Below are 19,520 nucleotides of genomic sequence, written 5' to 3'. Positions count from 1 at the left end.
TCCCGATGCAGCTAGGAGCACTATAACTTTTAGTGCTCTGCTCTCGGAGCATTTCCATCTATTAGATTACTACGTGATGTCCTGTCTAACAAACTAATGATGCTATGCTTTCGTGACCTTGAGGTGCACGAAATTTGGTGTCCCACAATCTATAACTACACGCCATACAGACATGTGAGATCACACCATTCAACTAGTGGGATCCACAACTGATGGCACATCTAAGAGCCGTACTAAGTGAATGATCTTAACCGTCAAATCAGTAGCATGCTCACCTGGTTCAGTGAACCCACCCTGGTTTGGATGATCTTGATTAACTCTAACTACTTTCCTTACTTTACTCTAATCGGAATGAAAATAAAGAGTGGGTGCTTGACATTAAAACAACGGGTAATTAAAAATCTTTTTATCAATTTTTGGCCAGTCGAGGGTCTTGAGTCATTTTTATCTGACCCGGCCTAAACTCAGTGAGTGGAGTAGACTCAGTTTTATTCTAGTCGAGTGGGGGGTTGAATCGTCTAGGTGACTTGTGGTGTGGAGCTGGATACGGTTTAAAAGATATAAAAATACATTTTTTAAATATTATAAGTATTTTGGAAATTTAAAAGTGTCTGCTTAATAACATTTGGTTAATAATATTATTTTTACACACGCACACACGCCCCACACACTCACGCTAGTGGAATTTCACCACCTATGGATACTCGATCCCTTGACCGGGTGTTGAAACTCCTGAGAGTCTACCACCCGAGCAAGAGTAAGGATCCAGTCCTATATAATACATGTATAATTTACTTTAACCATAAGGTAAAAACTATTATTTGAATCATATATATATACAAAATACAACTCAATAAAATGCTAGTATAGGTCCCACTAACAGGAACAATGCAAAATTGCTCCAAACCACTAATTTCACTTATGTGACTCACTTGAGTTTTTATCTTGGGTTTAATGAAAGATACACCACATGATGGCCCACACATAAATCTATGGTCGACGTCACATTCATACCATTTCATATAGTTTGGTCCATCTACGTCATTTTTTCCCTTGAGACCTGACATGGGTATAGAATCTAATAAATAGGGTGGATGATACGCTTAAAACATGATGGCCCTACTGACTTTGGTATTCCATGCACCTCTTAAAATGGGTGTTGTAGAGGACTCTACTCTCCCTCAATCTCTCTCGTTTTTCTCTCCCCTCTTTACTCCATGTCCATATACATCCCACATGCCATACCCCTAGTACTGACCATAACTAAAGTTAGTGGACAGCTTGACAAGTAGCATGCCATTAAATTGCAATTTGGTCTTTTTATCTGTATATATGATGTGAGTGTCATTAAATTGCAATTTAGTCGTCCACTAGAGGAAGTGGCACTTGTAGCGCGCAGAGAGAGAGAGAGAGAGTCCAGGGGAGATAATATGAATTGGAAAATGCTTCCACGGCTTTCACTTGAGAGAGAGACGCTAGCATGCCCTGTTTACGTGCCTTGTTGAGTTGCTCTCTTTTACGTGGGGGAAGTAACTTCGGTTCTTATTTGGATGCAAACTAAATTTATGAATTTGGCAAATTTTTAAATATTAATTTCATGAATTATTAAATTAATTTATTTTGGTTAATCTTAATTAATAAATTCATAAGTTGTCCAATTAGTGAAAAAGGTATAAATCTTGAACTTGGTAATTAGAAAAAAAAAAAAAACAACTTCAGTTCTCAAAGTCAGGAAATCAAGGGCTTACTCCCTACCTTGCATAAAACATCCGTTCTCTAACTATTGTTTGATAGTTATAATCATACAATCAAAATAATGTTTGAAAGTAGAGGTGTACACGAGTCGAACCAAGTCGAGCTTGGCACAACTTGACTTGGCTCGACCACTAGTTGACCCCACCTTGAACTCGGCTCGGCTCGGTCATCGAGCCTGATTGGCCAGCTCGGCTTGGTTCAATCAATAGCTCAAGCTAGTTCGAGCCGAGATCGAGCTAAGTTCGCATGTTCAGCATTTTCACAAACACATGAACTGCACCTTCAAATTCTTACTATGTGTAAAATAGCAGTAGTGATTTTACATGTATTTCATCAAACACCTTGTAGGCAACATCAAAATCAAGAAAAAAGAATGTTTGTTTCATATACATACCTTCCTTGCCACCGGCCGATACTTCGTTGAGTTATTTCATCAAACACTTGATGAGCAATATCAATATCAAAGCAACCGAGTCACCGAACTGGTTTGAGTTGGGGTTTGATCTGAGTTGAGTTGAGCTCGGGCAAGCTCGAACTTGGTTCAGAATTTTTCAAGCTCAAAAAATCAACTCGACTCAGCTCGAACTCAATTTCAAATTGAATCGAATTGAGCTTTTTCAAGTCGAGTCGAGTGAGCTAACAAACCTAACTTAGTTCATGTATGGCCCTATTTGAAAGGGATAATCAATCAAAGCAGACCCCACACGATGAGAGGTCCAATCAAAGATCCTCTTTAATATAATCAATATGAGCCATTAAGTCTCCAAGTCATTGCTCAAATTATTTGCATTATTTTTAGAGTGATGGCGAAATTAAAAAAATGGACAGCATAAGACAGATAATAATTAAACCTTTGCCTAGTATAAGAAATATAGCTCATCCATTCCTAACTCTTTATTAATAATTAGGATTATCCCACGAAGGAAAATAAATTTTGGGAAGATAGGCAATGAAAGGTAGCCCTAGTATGGCAATTCTTGGTATAATAAGCATGGGCCATCCGTGTCCTATCAATTGATCAAATTGTTAGGATCATTATATCAAGGTGGCTGCTAAATTTATGGGAATCGATGGTGGGCCCTATGTCATGGATGGTCCAAATCAACAACTGTACCTTTATTATAATCAATATGGGTCATATGTCTTCTTAGCCATTGATCAAATTGTTAGGATAATCTTACCAAAGTAACTCTTACGGGAATGAAGATTTAAATGTGGGCCCACCATTATGGACGGTCTAGATCAGTGATCAAAGCTTCTTTATATTCAATATGGATCATTCATCTCTCTACTCACTGATCGAATGGTTAGAATCATCCGATCAAAGTGACATGTAAGAGGGATAAGCAATTGTTGGCAGGTCTCAAATGATAGATTGTGCAGATTATGTATAAGATGGATGTCTGATTCAAACGTGGGCCCACAATGATGAGAGGTTCTTATGATATGACAAAAATGGATCATCCATTTCCAAGCCATTGATCATTTGAATCATCCAATCAAATTGATATTTTAGGATAGACCAACCAAAAAAAAAAAAAAAAGTGGACCCCACTTGATGGATGGTCCATAACACAAATAGAACATCTTCTAGTATAATAAATAGGAAACATCCATTCTTGAACTGTTGATTAGATGGCTCGGATCATCATATTGGGGTGGTTTTTAGATATGCAATAATAGGTGGCCCCACATGACAGACAGATAAAATCAAAGATTGAACATTTATGGACTATCTATTTTCCTAACCACTTATTGGATGTTTAAAATTATTCCATAAAATGTGGGATACATCATAAATGGCTTAAATCAATTATGAGGCCATTTTATATTATATCAGAGAGCAACAATTAATTTTCATGACCATCCATTAGATAGTTTGCATGGTCCAATCTCAATTGATTTCAAACAATAAATCTACAAAATCATGAATTTGACAAGAAAATACCTCAAACAACACTTCTGCTAATTATTGAACTTCAAACTTTATGAAGATGTCGATTAATGAACTTTCAAATTCATGAATTGACTAATTTTATACATCCAAACAAGCCCTCAACGTTTATGAAATCCACTCCATCAATTAGGTACACTAACCCTTCTTTTTACCTAATCCCAAGAAGCAAGCTGAATCAATGCTCATGTGGGTACCCATAAAATCATACCTAAAATCTTTTAATTCATTTGGTATGGTACACCTAACTTTTGGAATGTTGTTATGTTTGGGTAATTCTTTAGACTTGTTGAGACATATCAAGAAGACAGAATTAATGGTGGGTGTCTATCACAACTATTTCTTGTAGGGTGGACCACTTAAAGTGTTGGATCGCCATAATTGTTGGATTAATGGGAACTTTGTGGATAGAGTGGATCTTATGAAAGTTACACCTACAAGGCTCTCGGTTAGCAAAAGTAAGCTAGTGAGTAACTTACAGGAAGGTACCCACAGCTCTCTTAGAAGGGAAAGTATAGAGACCAGCTAGATTATCGAATAAAATCTAATTTATATATTAAATAATAAGTACATTTTCAAATTTCTAAAATATCTCTAGGAAAATTAATTATTCAATTTTAAAGTCTCTCACTTCTTGGGTTATATATATTATAAATATGGTAAGTGTTAGACTAAATTGCAATTTGGTCTTCATGTCTATCTAAATAGGTTCATTATAAAATATGATTTGTTTATCAGTCGCCTTTTCTTCAATTTTTGTACTCAAGGTGGTATTTTGAATTTTGGATGCAGTTGTTATACAGTATCAAAATATTCTTTTATTGTCCTACTATTTTGACACTCCAAATTGGCTTAGTAGTAAAGTTAGGATCATTGATTTAAATTGTGTATCATGTGGTTGCCATAGTGATAAATATTGTTTTCAGCAATTTCTCAAGTTGGAAACTTCTTGAATGATTTTCAAATTTTGTAGTTTTTATTGGGAACATCTCTCTGAAATAAAAGAAAATAAAATTATTTATGTAAAATAATAATAATTTAATTTTTTAATATAGTTACATGAAGAATGTTTGTCAAAACCATAAAAAATTTGTAATTAAAAATTGATATTTTAAAATTCGACCACTATCTTGAAAATCTTACGATAATATCATTTAGTGTATTTTTTTAAAGAAAATATCATGCAATATTGATAATATGGGCAATATTTGTCACATTAGTGGCACCTGAAAGTGGAACCCTGGAAAATATGCTAATTTAAAATTTTTAAATAAATTTATTTTAAATACCTAACCATATTTGTCTCCTTCATTGCATGGAGGCAAAGGAAAACCTCCAAAGATATTAATTCTTAACCATAATAAAGAAGAGAACACTACATACATTATAAGTCTCTAAATTTAGTGAACTAGAGTTTCAAGGAATGGAGGGATTTTCTGAGGGAGGAAGTAATCTCTAATTAAAGCCTTACGGCTCTTTTTATAGGTCTTTAACTTAGAAAAGTTCAAATTAGAGACAAAATTCAATATTTCGTATTATATGATGGTAATGAGGTGTATTAAAATATCATTTCTCAATATATAAAAATGACACATTCTCTTTGTTGGTGTGGTTTACAGCAACACGTGCTTGTCTTATTGTGCACCGGCGTGCCAGAAACAATATGGATCCGGTCCAAACTGTGATCACCACTAACCCCTGACATAAAGATAGAGTGGCATTGAGGCAATCGACCACTGTCTATTCAGCCAGCGCTTGTTTTTAATCAGGCGATTCGCGGTGGCTGGGGCTCCCCCTCCAATGAGCTCTTTTTGCCTTGTCAACAAGAATTTACGAAAGTACAACAGTTGTATGATTGAACAGGTGGAGATCGATGGAGATAGATGAAGATTCTAAACATAATCAGTTACAGTCTCTTACCACTAAAACGGGATTACCTGCTCTGGCTAAGAGTAACAGCAGCAGTGTGTTGGTGACCGGGATGATGGCAATACCAAGGAGCTATTGTCGGCCCAACATATGAGTGTAGGTGGACAGGTCCTAAAACTACCAGTCTACCCTCAGATTTCGCGCGCGGGCACAGATGGAAAGCAAATTACAACTACTGAATTGAAACTATGAGTCAGCTTGGTGTGGTCATAGGGACAGACTGATGCTACTCCTAACATAATGATCAACAGCTGATGAGCAGTGGATGAAATAAACTAAGATGCTATGCTAAGATAATCACCAGCATTGCGCTGGTAAGGGGTTTTTGCTTGTACTAAGGATTGCATTCTTTCTTCGTTTGCTCTTACTATTTATAGCTTCTTCTATTGAATGTTGAAGATTATCGATGACCCACATGGCCTCTCCACGCGTAACCAGTTGGGAAAGAGCAGTTACCCTTCTCTCGATCATGGCTTGCCTTGGTCGAAATGTACTTCAGCGCTGACGCATCCATAATGGCTATTCATCCTTATCTAAATATTGTTTGGCAGACATGGCATCCGAACATTTATCTGGCTTTTAGATACTTTGATTTAACCGAATCTAAACACATGGCTTTAAGAATGCATGCCAAAGCAATGAGACCTTATTGCAATCTTGTCAAATAATGTAGAATGATAAGGTCACAAGAGTTACTTATAAGGCTAGCATACTCCCACGACAACAAGATTGAAATCGATCCACCCAATCATGGCTGGGTAAGATGTGGCTGGGTACAAAGCCAATCACGTAATCTACATGAGATTTTATCCTGCTCATTTCATAAATCTGAATGAAGGCACATCTCATTTGTGCGCATCTCTGTATGCATTACTCCTAGTGTCTTAGTCTTGCTAGAATGGACTAAGTTTTTAATCAACAAATATTGGCCACACCTTATTCTCATAGCCAATCCGAATATTAACGTGTATGAATTATGAAAAAATGATATTCAGGCATATAAATACAATCATAATAAAATCTCAATTATCTAATGAATAAATATATACATATGTTAATATTGGTCCGATTGACCAGATAGTTTGATTATGCCCAACTTTGATTTCCTATGCCCTTCAGGATTCACTTTGATCAAGTGATTCTAACCATCCAATCAATGATCAGATTGAAAAAGGAGAATCCAATTTGTGACCATCATCCACATTTCATTGGGCTCAATAACATCTGGGAAAATATTCCACTTATCCTTTTGCATTAACTTGGCACTGCCCAATTAGTACTTTATCTTAAAGAGTGCATTCAAAACCGTCCAAAGCCATTGCTGGGCTTTTTTTTTTCCCAAGCAAACAGCCTGCTTTGAGGGAGGGGCGTTGGGAACACACAGGAAAGAAGCTCTATGGCGAAGCAATGCGAAATAAACTTACGAGGAAAAGCTAGCTGTAGAAATCATCCACTGGGTCATCCTGGAGAATAAAAGAGTAAAGAGCTAGTATTTTTTATTTTATTTTTTTACTTTGGAAGGTTTCAACGGTGGGGTTCATTGTCACCACTGCTTCCTATGGTTGTGGTCCACTCTAGCCTTCCATCTGCTTCCCTTTTGGGCTCATGCCCTAAAATGATCTTTCGTAATGGATGGACCACTTGGATAAAACACATATATCAAAGTGGGCCCTACAGAGCCCCTGACAGGACTACCCGTCTCTTAGTTAGGTCCCGGAGGTTAGTACCCAATCCGCACCTCTATATCGGTGTGCGTGCACGCACAATCTATCTAAACCGTAGAAAACAATTAACAACCACCCATAACCTCCACGTTCATGTGAGTCCATCTAACGGTTGGATTGACGTGATTTTTGGGCATCCCATTTTTATTAAGGGTACCATGGAGGTAGGGTGGGATGGCATGTAAACACCACATTGGCTCCCACACTTGCGTGAGCCTCTCTCTCTCTCTCTCTCTCTCTCTCCATATTCACAGTTGAAATTATTGAAACATTGACCTCAAATCCGTTTAAAAGGTGAACGCATATCCACAGACCAAAGTCACAATGCATACCATCACAATTCACTTGGATGCATTCTCGTAGACCTGTCCGAAGACTGAGGCGGAACCGCTCATCAGGTGGGCCTACTTACAATCTAAACGCAACTCACACGTGCATTTTACAAATAAATAGATAAAGCGATCCTTTCCTCGATCATCTAAGACGCACTATTAAGTGATTGGTAGGCAACACAGACCCTCCAACTGCTGGGCCTACAATGGGTAGCCCATAGCACAAAGCTACTCGGAGTAATTGGTTTCTAAAAAATAAATAAATAAAAAGGAAAACCTTTGCATTAGAAGTGCGTTTTTACTTTGGAGTATGCCGACTCTACAACTACAACCACAGCAATGTGATCTGTATCCGACCAAACCATCCATACAGTAGAACTGTGTAATCTTTAGATCATCCGAAATGGGCCCATCTTCTATGGATTATCCCGCCTTGCAAACACACGCACGGTGATCGTGGTTGCCTGATCCATCTTGGACGCTCGTGGTTGCAAACACATTCATATTTCATATACAAGGGAAGGGATGCTGTGCCAAATGGGGCAGTGGACATGCTGCCTGCTCATTCATGGGCCTCCCTATGGATAAGACAAGGCCCAGACGGGTGCACATGGAACCGGCAAACCAGAACGGAGCCGACCACGAGGCCCAGAAGGGTGCACATGGAACCGGCAAACCAGCTCGGAACCGTCCGGTTTGGTCTGGTTCCAAAAATCAAAGAACCGATTAGTTCGATTCAGTTCTCAGTTTGGGGTATGTAGAACCGAACCGAACCGTGAAAACAGGAACTGAACCATATATTTCAAAAAAAAAAAAAAAAAACCCCAGGTATTCATTCCCTTCAATCTTCACGCCACCACCGCTGTGGCTGCCCCCATCCATTCTTCTCTCTCTCACCCACAGGACAGCCACCTTCCGCCCACCGCCGATACCTCTCTCTCTCTCTCTCTCTCTCTCTCTCTCTCTCTCTCTCTCTCTATTTGTTTTCAACAATGGCCAGAACTGTAGAACCGATCTGACTTTCCTGGAACGATTCCAGTTTCACCCCCAAACCGAACCAACCCGACCCATGTGCACCCCTAACATACAAACGATCTCTGACACTGGAACTGAGGGCTGCTTGTTGAATGTGGGCCAACGACCAAAATGCCTGCAATCCCCAGTTTCCCGTCAAACATACACCCCTCCGACATACCAGTATACGTGCCACATGTGCGACTCACCTGGTTAATCAGGTGGCTAGAAAGCCCCAGCACGTCATACCACCCTTCGTTTTGCTCACTTTTATCATCCAATGGTGATATGACACCCACAACGAACTTTCACCATGGGTGTTTCACAAGATCGTTTGAAAATGACTCCATTTCGGCAAAGGGGGTTTAACCAGTAGATGCCAGCCGATGACTTGCTAGCCATGTACACACAAGGCGTCCAAATATGGAACATTTCGGACATCCAGGATTGCGTATCAGGCGGACCTAAGATCCAGACTGTTCATCTGGTGGGACCCACCATGAAAGGTTTGGATTAAATATCTCCTCAGTGAGCAATAGCCGCCACTGGACATGGGCTTCCTTCATCGCGTTTGAATCCGGTCGCATTTTCTTTCTACTGTCCATTTGCAAGCCGATATTCACCAGTAGCTAGGATTCGTGGGGCCCACCAGATGACCATTCCAGCTACGGACCACCTAAAAATGCCTACCGCCCATTTACGCAGAACACAAAGGCCCACTGCTAGTAATGAGTTGAAATCAAGTGGAATGTACAGGTATGGATTTCAGAACTATATACAAGAGAGTAAGAGACAGCAGGATGATTTAGTTACTTACATTCTTCCGTGTGGGCCGCTTATAAAACCCGAACTGAAGATAGGCTGCTGAGATAATTGACCATGGATCCAGAATTCACTTAAATAGCCGAAGCACATGGGCATGCATCTTGGGTTTCCTGGCACAAAATTTGATCCTTTAACTCACAACATGCACCGCCGGGTCAGAGCTTAAGACCGTTGATCTGATGGACCATACCGTGGACGGGTCATGGCCCAAAAAATTCGAAGGACGGAAGTTTTAAGCCAGTTGGCTTTTTTCTGGTTGAAAGCAGACCACTGTTGCTGTATTTCTTTTCTTAGCCATCTCTCCATAAGCGACCAATTGAAGGATGAGAATAGTCCCATGGACCAATGGTCTGGATCGCCTGACCACGGCCCCCCAGCTTTTACAAACTGAAGATCCAAGGTCTGAGTGACATGCATCCCTCCAACACCATTTCACATGGGGGGCACTTTAGAAGGCATAGAAGATGCAGCCCTCAGCTGCATGCGGGTCATGCTGAGCTCCATACTGCGCTGGACCATATCTTTCCATAACCGCTTTGCAGTTTCGGCTGCTCTGTCGGCACCATCTACCCGAGTGGCAATGTCATAAACGATGGTCTCAAGGACTGCGGACGGCAATCGCTTTGGAGGAGATTCCCTGAGCAGATCCAGAAGGGTCCGGGCCCTTTCCTGAGCCTTCGGCGTGCCCTCAACCGTCAGTTGCAGAAGGCCTGGGATCGCACCTTCTTTCAGTATGAGTTCCCTGTACTTCTTCCTGCAGCTCTGGCACAAGGAAAGTAGGACTCCAACAGCATGTTCGGTGCTAAGGAGTGACCCATCCTCGACCGTCTCTACAATTGTCAGAATCCCACGGTCCACATCTGAGATCGCGGTCCGCCCATCTTCAAAGCCTGATAGAATCTCTAGTAGAGCAGTTGTTTTCTCAGCAAACTTGGAGTACTTCTTGCATTCTTTGAGAAGGGAGAGGAGGGGAGGAACAGCTCTGGCGGTGAGGATTGGAGCGAGATTCTCGGTGGAGGTGGAGAGGTTGTATAAGGCGGTAACAGCATCCACCTTCCCTTGGACACTTCCTGTGCTAAGGATCTGAACAAGAAGTGGGGCGGCTCCCGAGGCCGCAATGGTTGGTTTGTTAGAAGCTGCGGTCGAGAGTGTCAGGATTGCTGCAGTGGCCAAATCTCTTAAGCTGCCGTTTTCAAATTTGAGAAGCTCCACGAGAGGGGGAACAGCACCGGATGTCACTATCCTGATCTTGTTTCTGAAAAGGATAAAGAAACCATAACATGAATCCTTGACAAAAGTATCCCAAAAACTCGACCAGAGTCAATGTCCACCTGGGCCCGGTCAACTCGAAGACCTGACTGAGTCTTTAGTTGACTCAACCAAGTATTTAATAATGAAATTAAAATATTTGTAGTAGTAGATATTTTAAATTAAATGCTCCAGTGCTCTCACAACACTTATGGTGCTCCAAGCAGCTATGTTCATTTCGACAGTTCAATGAATCAATCCAAACTTTCTATCAAGTCTGGAACACATTTCATCGACTACCATGAAAAACTTGCACAGATCAGATGATCCAATTCATCCTAGATTGGATTATTTTCTATAGCCAATTAGCCTTCTGTTTTTCCAGTCCGTGTATGGGATGGCCGAGATTGCCTCATGAAGTGATACCTTACAATGATAAGCAATACATGATATATACTAACAAATAGATGGAACAGATTGTTGATGGGACCTATTTTTATACAAACAATCTTGATAGTCCACATTAAAGTTCATTGATCAAATGGTTAATATCTGTCAGATTGGTAGCATGTTTGCCTGGCAACCCGTGAAATGTGCTTTGAACCTAATGAACAGTCTGGATTGGTGAATTTTTGACTAACTGTCCAAAACGCAACTAGGAGCATTATAACCTACAGAGCACAGCAACATTTCTCTTTTAAAATAGTGTTGTCTGGTTCAAACATAAAAAAGAACAGCTAAATTGCACACACCCAAGCAACCCTAGGGGCAATGGTCATACACGTTTGCTTCTCTACCTTACGATGTGGGTTCAAAACCCACTGGCTCATTTTTGCATTTGTTAGAACAAACAGATGACAATAAAGTGACTCAAGTCGCCACAAGTCATGTTGAGTCAACCGACTCACTTTCACTAACAAGTTCCCTAATGACTTGGCTTGGAATCTCATTGAGTCAAAATTGACTGGACCGAGTTTCGACTCTAGTCTCCGGCTGTCAGAACTACAGTGGAAAGTAATGTAAAAGAAATCCTTACATAGCTTTTTTACTACTAAGCACACAAAGGGAAAAATGAAATAACAAGCAGATGAACACTTCCGATGTCTTGGGTCAATAATCCATGAGAAATGGAGAGACTGAGAAGGATGTTGCTCATAGAATTGTAGCTGTATTGATGAAGTAGAGAGGTGCCTCTGGAGCTTTATGTGATCGCCACGTACCAATCGGACTAAATAAGAGATTCTATAGACCAGATAAGACTAGCCATGCTTTATGTAACAGAATGTTGGCAGTCAAGGAACAATACGTCAGTAGAACAAGTGTAGCTGCAATGAGGATGTTGAGATGGATGAGGGAATTGTAGCCCCAATAGGTAAAAAAATATGAGGTAAAGTAGACTTGGATGGTTTGGCCATGTGTAGCAGAGACCAAAAACTGCACCGGTTGAAAGGAGTTTGTTCAAGTTGAAGGCTACAAAAGAGCAAGTGGAAGGCCCGAGAGGACATGGGAGTAGGTATGGTTTAACTAAGGATGTGGTCCTCGATAAATTACTGGTGGAACAGGATTCATGTAGCCGACCCCAGTCAGATGGGGATAAGGCTTAGATAACCATGATCAATACAAGTCACCAAGTTGATGTTTGAGGGATCTTCTTTTTCTTTTTCTTTTCTTTTCTTTTCTTTTTCCCCGAACAGAGATCAATGGCCCACTCATGATGGCTCAAGCTCTTATATCAACCTATGGGGGGTTATGTTAGCCAGAAAGAAGAGGAAGAAAATTGCTTGGAGGCAATCACAGCACTCAATAGAGAATCAGGCCTGCTTTCGACATTGCTAACATCTCTTCCAAATTGCAGCATCCAGCTGAGGGATTTCAAGGAGAGTAAAAGCAACCCCTGGGGCAGGGAGAATAATAGCTACAACAAAAGGATTGGAATAGAAGGGGGATCCACCCCCTATCTTGTCAAACCTTTTGTATTATGAAGGGTGTTGTTGTAAAAAGTTTTTCCAGAAGGGATTTTAATGAATGATCAGCTCTTTTGGTCCGAAAATTCCTAAAGAGGAGATTTTTTTTTTTGAAAGGTAACTTGTATTAAAAGAAGGAGAACAAAACAAAAGAAAGGAACTGCCGTGGAGGTAGATCCTTTAAGACTGAAGGAATGATAAATCTACATTGAGCCCATCCTTATGGAACACCCATTCAGCAATGAAACATTTAACATAGGAGGAGACTAAGTGGGGAGGCTTCGCTTCATTCTGGAAACACCTATTGTTTCTTTCCATCCAGACAGCCCACCAAACCGCCAAGATTGCCATCCTCTAGACCCGTGAAATGGGTTTGCCTAATCTGACACCATGCCAGGCCTTAAGGAGCATGTCCACATCTCTAGGGAAGCACCAACTAACCTTGAAGCAGGAGAGAATGGCTGACCAAATTGAGTAGGCGAACGAACAATGGATCAACAAATGATTCACCGATTCTTCAGAAGACAGGCAACAGACAAGCATTCGGGAGGATCAATCCTTTTTTCCTTAGGTTGTCCAAAGTAAGAATTCTATTATTCCCAACCAGCCATCCGAAAACCTGTAGCTTTGGAGGGACAGCATATTTCTATGTGAAGTGGGGGTGCTGAGGAGAGGTACTACCCTTGTTGGCCGACAGAATCTTGAAAAAGGACCTCACCGTGAAGAGAGACGACTTGTCTGGTTTCCAAATAATGTTGTCTTTACAGGTCTGATTAAGAGGAGCATCCTGGATGAGCTCCATCAGCTCCACGAACTCACCGACTTCCCAGTCCTCCAAATTCCTTCTGCAAAGGATGTTCCAAACAACCTTATCTGCTACTAGAGAATAGTTATCAACTAACGAGCTGTTCTTCTTACCCGCCACCCAGAATATAGAAGGAAATTTGTCCTTCAATGGCATATCTCCTATCCAAGTGTCCAGCCAAAATCGGACACAGTCTCCCTTGCCCACTTCAAAGCCGATCCAACGGGAAACCTCCTTTCATACGAATGATTCATTTCCATATAGCAGAGGCCCTATACAGGGATGAATCATCCATCCACCAGCCTCCTTCTGAGCTCCCGTATTTACCTTTGATTATTTTATTCCACCGCCTGTCCTTTTCATTGCCAAGTCTCCAGATCCATTTCCCTAAAAGGGCCCAGTTCATCAATCTAAGGTCTTTAATGCCGGCTCCACCATCTTTAAAGTGCTTGTAAACTTTCCTCCACTCCATAAGGTTGAATTTCTTCTTTTCTTCCTTGCCACTCCAGAGAAAGTTATGTCTGAGAGTATCGATAGCCTTGAAAACCGCAACAAGACATCGATACAAGGACATGAAATAGGTGGGAAGATTAGACAGCCCTACTTTAATCAGCGTGAGTCTCCCACCAATGGAGAGGTAGCGACGCTTCCACCCAACCAGGTGATGGTGAAACCTCTGAATTACTTTGTCCCATTGATGTTTTTGGGGTTGACCAACGCACAGGGGGTGGCCGATGAAAAGCGTTGGGAAGGACCCCATAGCGCATCCCATAACATCTGCTAGATCTTCAGCCTCCTGGACATCCAGATTGATCCCAAATAATTTGGATTTAAACATGTTCACCTTTAGCCCTGCAATTGCTTCAAAACACCTAATCATTGTACGCAAATTGGCAACAAAATTTGGACTTGCTTCAAAAAAAATAAGAATGTCGTCCGCAAACTGAACATGGGAGATCAGCTCTTGAACACCTTTCACTTGGATTCCCCTGATAATGCCTTCCATTTGAGCTTTCAAGAGCATTGAGGATAAGGCTTCACCGATGATGAGGAAGAGGAAGGGGAAAGAGGGTCTCCTTGTCTAAGCCCATGTGAATTTTTGAAAAATCCTTTTAGGGATCCATTTAAGAGGATAGAAAAATAGGCCGAACTGATACATTCCTCAATTCATCTTCTCCAAAGGTCACCGAAACCCAAAGAGGAGAATTTAAAAGTGAATGATCCCAAAAAAATTTGGTGAGGGTCCATTTGGGTAAGGTATATCGGAAAATCAGTATTAAGCCTAATCCAGCTTTTGGCAGGCCCCATGCCCTCCATGTCATATTCACAGTGCTATTTCCGCATGATAGCAATTATGGGTGTGTTTAGTTTTTCCTAGAACTTCCATACAACAAGTTAGGAGGAAAAACCACCACTTTGAGGTGGGTCTGGGAACCCGACTTATTGACACACTACAAAGCAAGGATCTCCGGTGAACTATCAACAATATTTGGGACATTGTTTCCTCCAATTGTGTACAGTTTAATCTTGCGCTGCTCATGCAAAACGGGTCACCCAAGAGCAAGCTTTTCTAGAGGGATTGTGAGAGGAACAGAATGTCAGAAATGGCTTGTTTTGGTGTTGATTGTGTTGTGTACAGTCACTGTTCAGTTTTAGGACTGACTGACCGAGCTCTTATGTGATTGGTTAACTTGTAAAGTTGGATTTTTAGACCATACTTTCAGTTATGGTTAACTGTTACTTGTTTAGGGCTGACTGACTGTTCAGTTAGTAGTTGTTACTTGTCAGTTACTTGTTGACATCATATGCCTTTTTCTTTAATTTTCTTTATTATTTTTAATTTTATTTATATTATTTATCCAATTTTAAATTATTTTAATTTAAAAATAAAAATAAAAGTATTGTGTAGCTTACTCTATACGCACTATAGAGGGCTGAACAGTACGCTGTATGCTACACGCTATTTAAAACACTGACCTCCACACAGCCCTCCCTTGTTTCCTGAGGCTTGCCCCATGCCACAACAAAAACATCGCCTCCATGTCACCCGGCAACACCGAAATACAAAATGAATTGAGGAGTAGATCCATTGTGCTTGCAGTTAGAGAGTGTATTGTTTTCAATCAGTTCTCCAAGCTCCCCATTTCAGTGGAGGTGTTTGACAATTGTGTTTTCTGTTAGGTTAAGGGGACCATGGCCTATCCATGGAACGTGGACTGTACCTTCAATGAGATGAGGTCTTTGGCTAAGGCACTAAATATTTTGTTTACCCCCTCGATCAGAAAGCCCAATCCATTGGTGCTTGACCATGCAATCACAGGGACTTCATGCCGCTATCTCTGTATTGGGAATTCCTTTCCCCTGCTCTAGTTTTTTAATGACCTCTGTTAACTTTTCAAATATACTTAGAAGACCAGCCATGCATTACGGGAAAGAATGTTGGCCAGTTAAGGAACATGTTCATGGGATGAGTGTAGTTAAAATGAGGATGTTGAGATGGATGAGTGGCAAGACAAGGATAGAATTAGAAATGAATGCATTCGTGGAAATTTAGGAGTAGCAGCAATATGTAATAAGATGAGGCGAAGTAGACTTACACGGTTTAGTCATGTGCAATAGAGACAGAATGGAGCCAGTTAGGAGTGAATTATCACAAGTTAAAGGCTCTAAAAGGGTAACTGGAAGGCCCAAAAGGATGCGGGGGAAGCAGCCAGCACGCACGCACACATATAAAGAGTCACATTTTCCTCTTCTCGGCAGTGGAAGGATCTTTGGGGAGTCGAGAGAGAATGGGCTGCTCAATGGTTTTTGGCAAAGGTCGGGGTCTCCTAAAATACGAGCAGCGCCCAACCGCTACATGTAGGGATGGTCCTGGCACGGAACAACCCCCTAGACATAATGAGGTCAAGCTTACAAAGCCCAACCATCTTCTCCCAATCAAGAATCTTAATCCACACACGTGCCACGAGTCTTCTTCAGCACCAAGACCACAGACGAGGTACAAGAGGATGTATTGGGCCTTACATGACCCTTTTCGAGCAACTTGTTTAACTGCCACCTAATCCTGCTCCACAGATTTGCAAGATCTGAATGTTCAATTAGTAAGACTTACATGACCCTTTTCGAGCAACTTGTTTAACTGCCACCTAATCCTGCTCCACAGATTTGCAAGATCTGAATGTTCAATTAGTAAGATCTTGATGCGAGTAAAAGTCCTCATTTGCAGTCAGATATTGAGGTGTCTACAAGTATATTGCCTTCTGTTTCCGTTATAGATATAACTGTCATCATCAGCAGCTAAGCCTTATTCCAACTGATTGGGTCACTGTTACACAAATAATGTGCCACCATGTCAAGATTTATGATGAAACTTGAGGCAAAAGTTCCACACCAGCTGCCAAACTGACATAACCACCTCCTTTATCCAGGCCTAGGACTAGCAATGAGAGCATGAAACTCCCAGAAGCGCTACGTAATAGTCCATGGACATTTCGCAGTGTGATTGTCATTGTTGGCTTTGTATCGCGATAAGAGCCCATTTAAGTCAACCTGCACGCTTCTACACCAAAAAATATAGATAAAGCCCTATTATTTTGTAATGGTTGCGTTCTTAGTTACATGATCATTCCAATCAAGTGCTGCATATGTTTAAAATCCTGCTCCTCATGCTTACTAGTAGTTTATACTTGCTAGCATTTTGAAACAAAGACTTCACCACTCCCACACCTGAATTTGTTGCCACTTCGCTTCACACTTCACGCAACTATAGTCGAACTCAATATTAAAATAACAATAATGATAAATAAATAAACATCATCACAAGTTCTGCTAAGATTAAATTTTGGGTTAATTTAGAAAGTTCAATGATTTATTACATATAGATAAGAATTGGGCTGTTTTTTTATTGCAGTTCTGCTACTTTGTGAATATTATAAATAAGGATCTTATGTAAGGTAGCGAAAATAAGAAGAATTTGACCTTTTTTTATGGAAGGTGGGGAATTCCAATAGTAGTGGTGCAATTTATATGCAGAAAGTGAAACAAGTTTCCACGATTCAGCAACGAAGATCCAATAGGTTGAATCTAAATATTGGAGCATTTTTTCTTTTCTCTTTTCTTTTTTTTTTTGTTTTTGTTTTTGTTTTGGAGGGTGTGTGTGTGTGTGTGTGTGTGTGAGGGGGAGCCTCACAAGGTGATGCTAGCGTCATTTCATTTGGAAACGGAATACTATTCAATGAAATCAATGGATGAAAACATTTATGTGCACAATGGCGTGGAGGGATTTCACAGAAGCTCTGACAATGTTCAAAGGCACTTGAGCTTTGACCAAATTGCAATAAATTGACACATTAAAGCTAGAAGACTCACTACTTGGAGATTGAATTGTCTAAATCCTTCCCTACAAGCTTCTCTGTGTGTGGTTAAAGGACTCCTCCTAGATATGTAGATGTTCAAACAAACAAATCTTATTGTGCCATAGTACTCACTCGCCCTTGAGATGAGAAGGTAGCCTTGCAGTGTAAGAAAGGAAGAAACTAAAATCCAAGCCGATAAAACAGCCCCAAGCGAACAACAAAAGATCAGATCTCTATTCCACCAAATACTAATCAAAATGTTAACAAGAGATTGCGGGACATTGAAATTTACACTCCATGCTTTTTTTTATAAGCCCTTCTCATCTATTCATATCTAGGTTTGCCAAGAAAAAATTCATTGGCAGAAGTTGAACTAAAAGAGGTTTGCAAACCCACACACAGACAGCATATCACCTACTACACCGCATCACATGACCAAGCATGGCAGACAGTTGCCACATCCAAGCCATCCATCAAATATGGGTCTGACCCTGTAGATATTCCCTCCCAAAAGTTAGATAGGCCCACTAGTCAGGTGGGCCACTATGCAGAAATATGTAGATATCTCACGATATTTCGATTAAGTAGTTTTAAGCCGTTCATCTATTTCATAAACAGTGGCCCACTTAAACAGTGTAACGAACTGAATCTTGGGTCAGGAAATCAACAGAGTGGAAACCGCATGATGAACGGTTTAGATCCCGGACCCATGTTCCATGCTGGCGCATGTGGCGAAATCTACCTAAGCTGCCCCATACGGGTGTCTGCTGATTTTCTCAAAATAAATAAATAAAAGCTTCTATGTATTAGAAAGGAAAAAAGTTCAAATATCAGCTTCCCAGAAAAACCTAATCACAGAAAACAACAATAAAAAAATATTCACCTAGGGTTTCTAAGAGATCCAGGAAAGGACAGAGAAAGGAAGATGGAGATCTAACCGTTCGTTACGGACGGCGAGATTGAGGAGAGCAAGGAGAGAGGCCTCGCGAGCGTCGTGGTTGGAGGAAAGGAGCATGGAGATCAACGGCGGGATAACGCCGGAGACAGCGAAGATGGATCGCGTCTTAACGGAGGTCTTGGCCATCTTCCTAATATCTCGAGCGGCCTGGATCTTCGTCTCCAGGCCGTTTCCATCATCTTCGCCGTTGATTAGCTTACGGGCGAGATCTTGGATTAGGGTTTGCTTCTTCAGATTCCAGCTGCCATCAGTAGCTGATGACGATGAAGAAGACCACGACGACGACGAGGATGATGGTGATGTGGTCTCTTCTTCCTCAGCCGTTGGATTCGGGTCCTCTTCGAGCTGCTGGCCCATTGCTCTACTCCCTCTCTCTCTCTCTCTCCCTTCTGCAGTTAATGGAAGTGATATTTATCACAGAAAGCTTCGTAATTATATGGTACATCCGCTTCTATATTCATTTGATGATACCTCATCCCTTACACCGTCCACGTGGCATATTAAAGGTAGATCAGGGCCGTAGATATAGTGAATCCCACCTTGTAGGGCTAACGTTTGAAGCATGGACCAGCTAAGGCAGAGCCCGTTCTATGCACGTGTGCGGTGGAACGTGGGAGCGGATAAGGTGCTGCACCGGCCTTACCAAACACGATTCGT

General features: G+C 41.0%; 1 protein-coding gene and 1 long non-coding RNA gene across 3 annotated transcripts; both read right to left on the bottom strand.

Annotated features, from left to right (window-relative positions):
• Positions 1-9,961: 9,961 nt before the first annotated feature.
• Positions 9,962-19,260, bottom strand: LOC131255883 (U-box domain-containing protein 4). Its single transcript, XM_058256804.1, has 2 exons — positions 18,844-19,260; positions 9,962-10,788 (listed from the first exon to the last, which is right to left on the bottom strand). Exons 1-2 carry the CDS (start codon positions 19,218-19,220, stop codon positions 9,966-9,968), a joined length of 1,200 nt encoding a protein of 399 aa, XP_058112787.1. The 5' UTR covers positions 19,221-19,260; the 3' UTR covers positions 9,962-9,965.
• On the bottom strand, positions 12,431-17,709 carry LOC131255884 (uncharacterized). 2 transcript variants are annotated; one of them, XR_009176505.1, is made up of 3 exons: positions 16,697-17,709; positions 14,744-16,608; positions 12,431-12,834 (listed from the first exon to the last, which is right to left on the bottom strand). It is a non-coding gene; the product is annotated as an uncharacterized LOC131255884 (long non-coding RNA). The 2 variants fall into 2 exon arrangements; XR_009176506.1 differs by lacking the exon at positions 16,697-17,709 and having other exon boundaries at positions 14,744-16,651.
• Positions 19,261-19,520: the final 260 nt, after the last annotated feature.

This window comes from Magnolia sinica, chromosome 9 (genome assembly GCF_029962835.1).
Source record: "Magnolia sinica isolate HGM2019 chromosome 9, MsV1, whole genome shotgun sequence".
Classification (NCBI taxonomy): Eukaryota; Viridiplantae; Streptophyta; class Magnoliopsida; order Magnoliales; family Magnoliaceae; genus Magnolia; species Magnolia sinica.
Note: the sequence above shows the minus strand (reverse complement) of the source record. Positions and strands in the feature narration are given on the sequence as shown.

What these genes read in the sequence shown, in the direction of transcription:
- LOC131255883 (XM_058256804.1), bottom strand. Translation starts at nt 19,220, where the DNA reads ATGGGCCAGCAGCTCGAAGAGGACCCGAATCCAACGGCTGAGGAAGAA. An exon ending in CTCGCCGTCCGTAACGAACG is followed by an intron (nt 10,789 to 18,843) that starts GTTAGATCTCCA and finishes TATCCTTTTCAG; the next exon opens with AAACAAGATCAGGATAGTGA.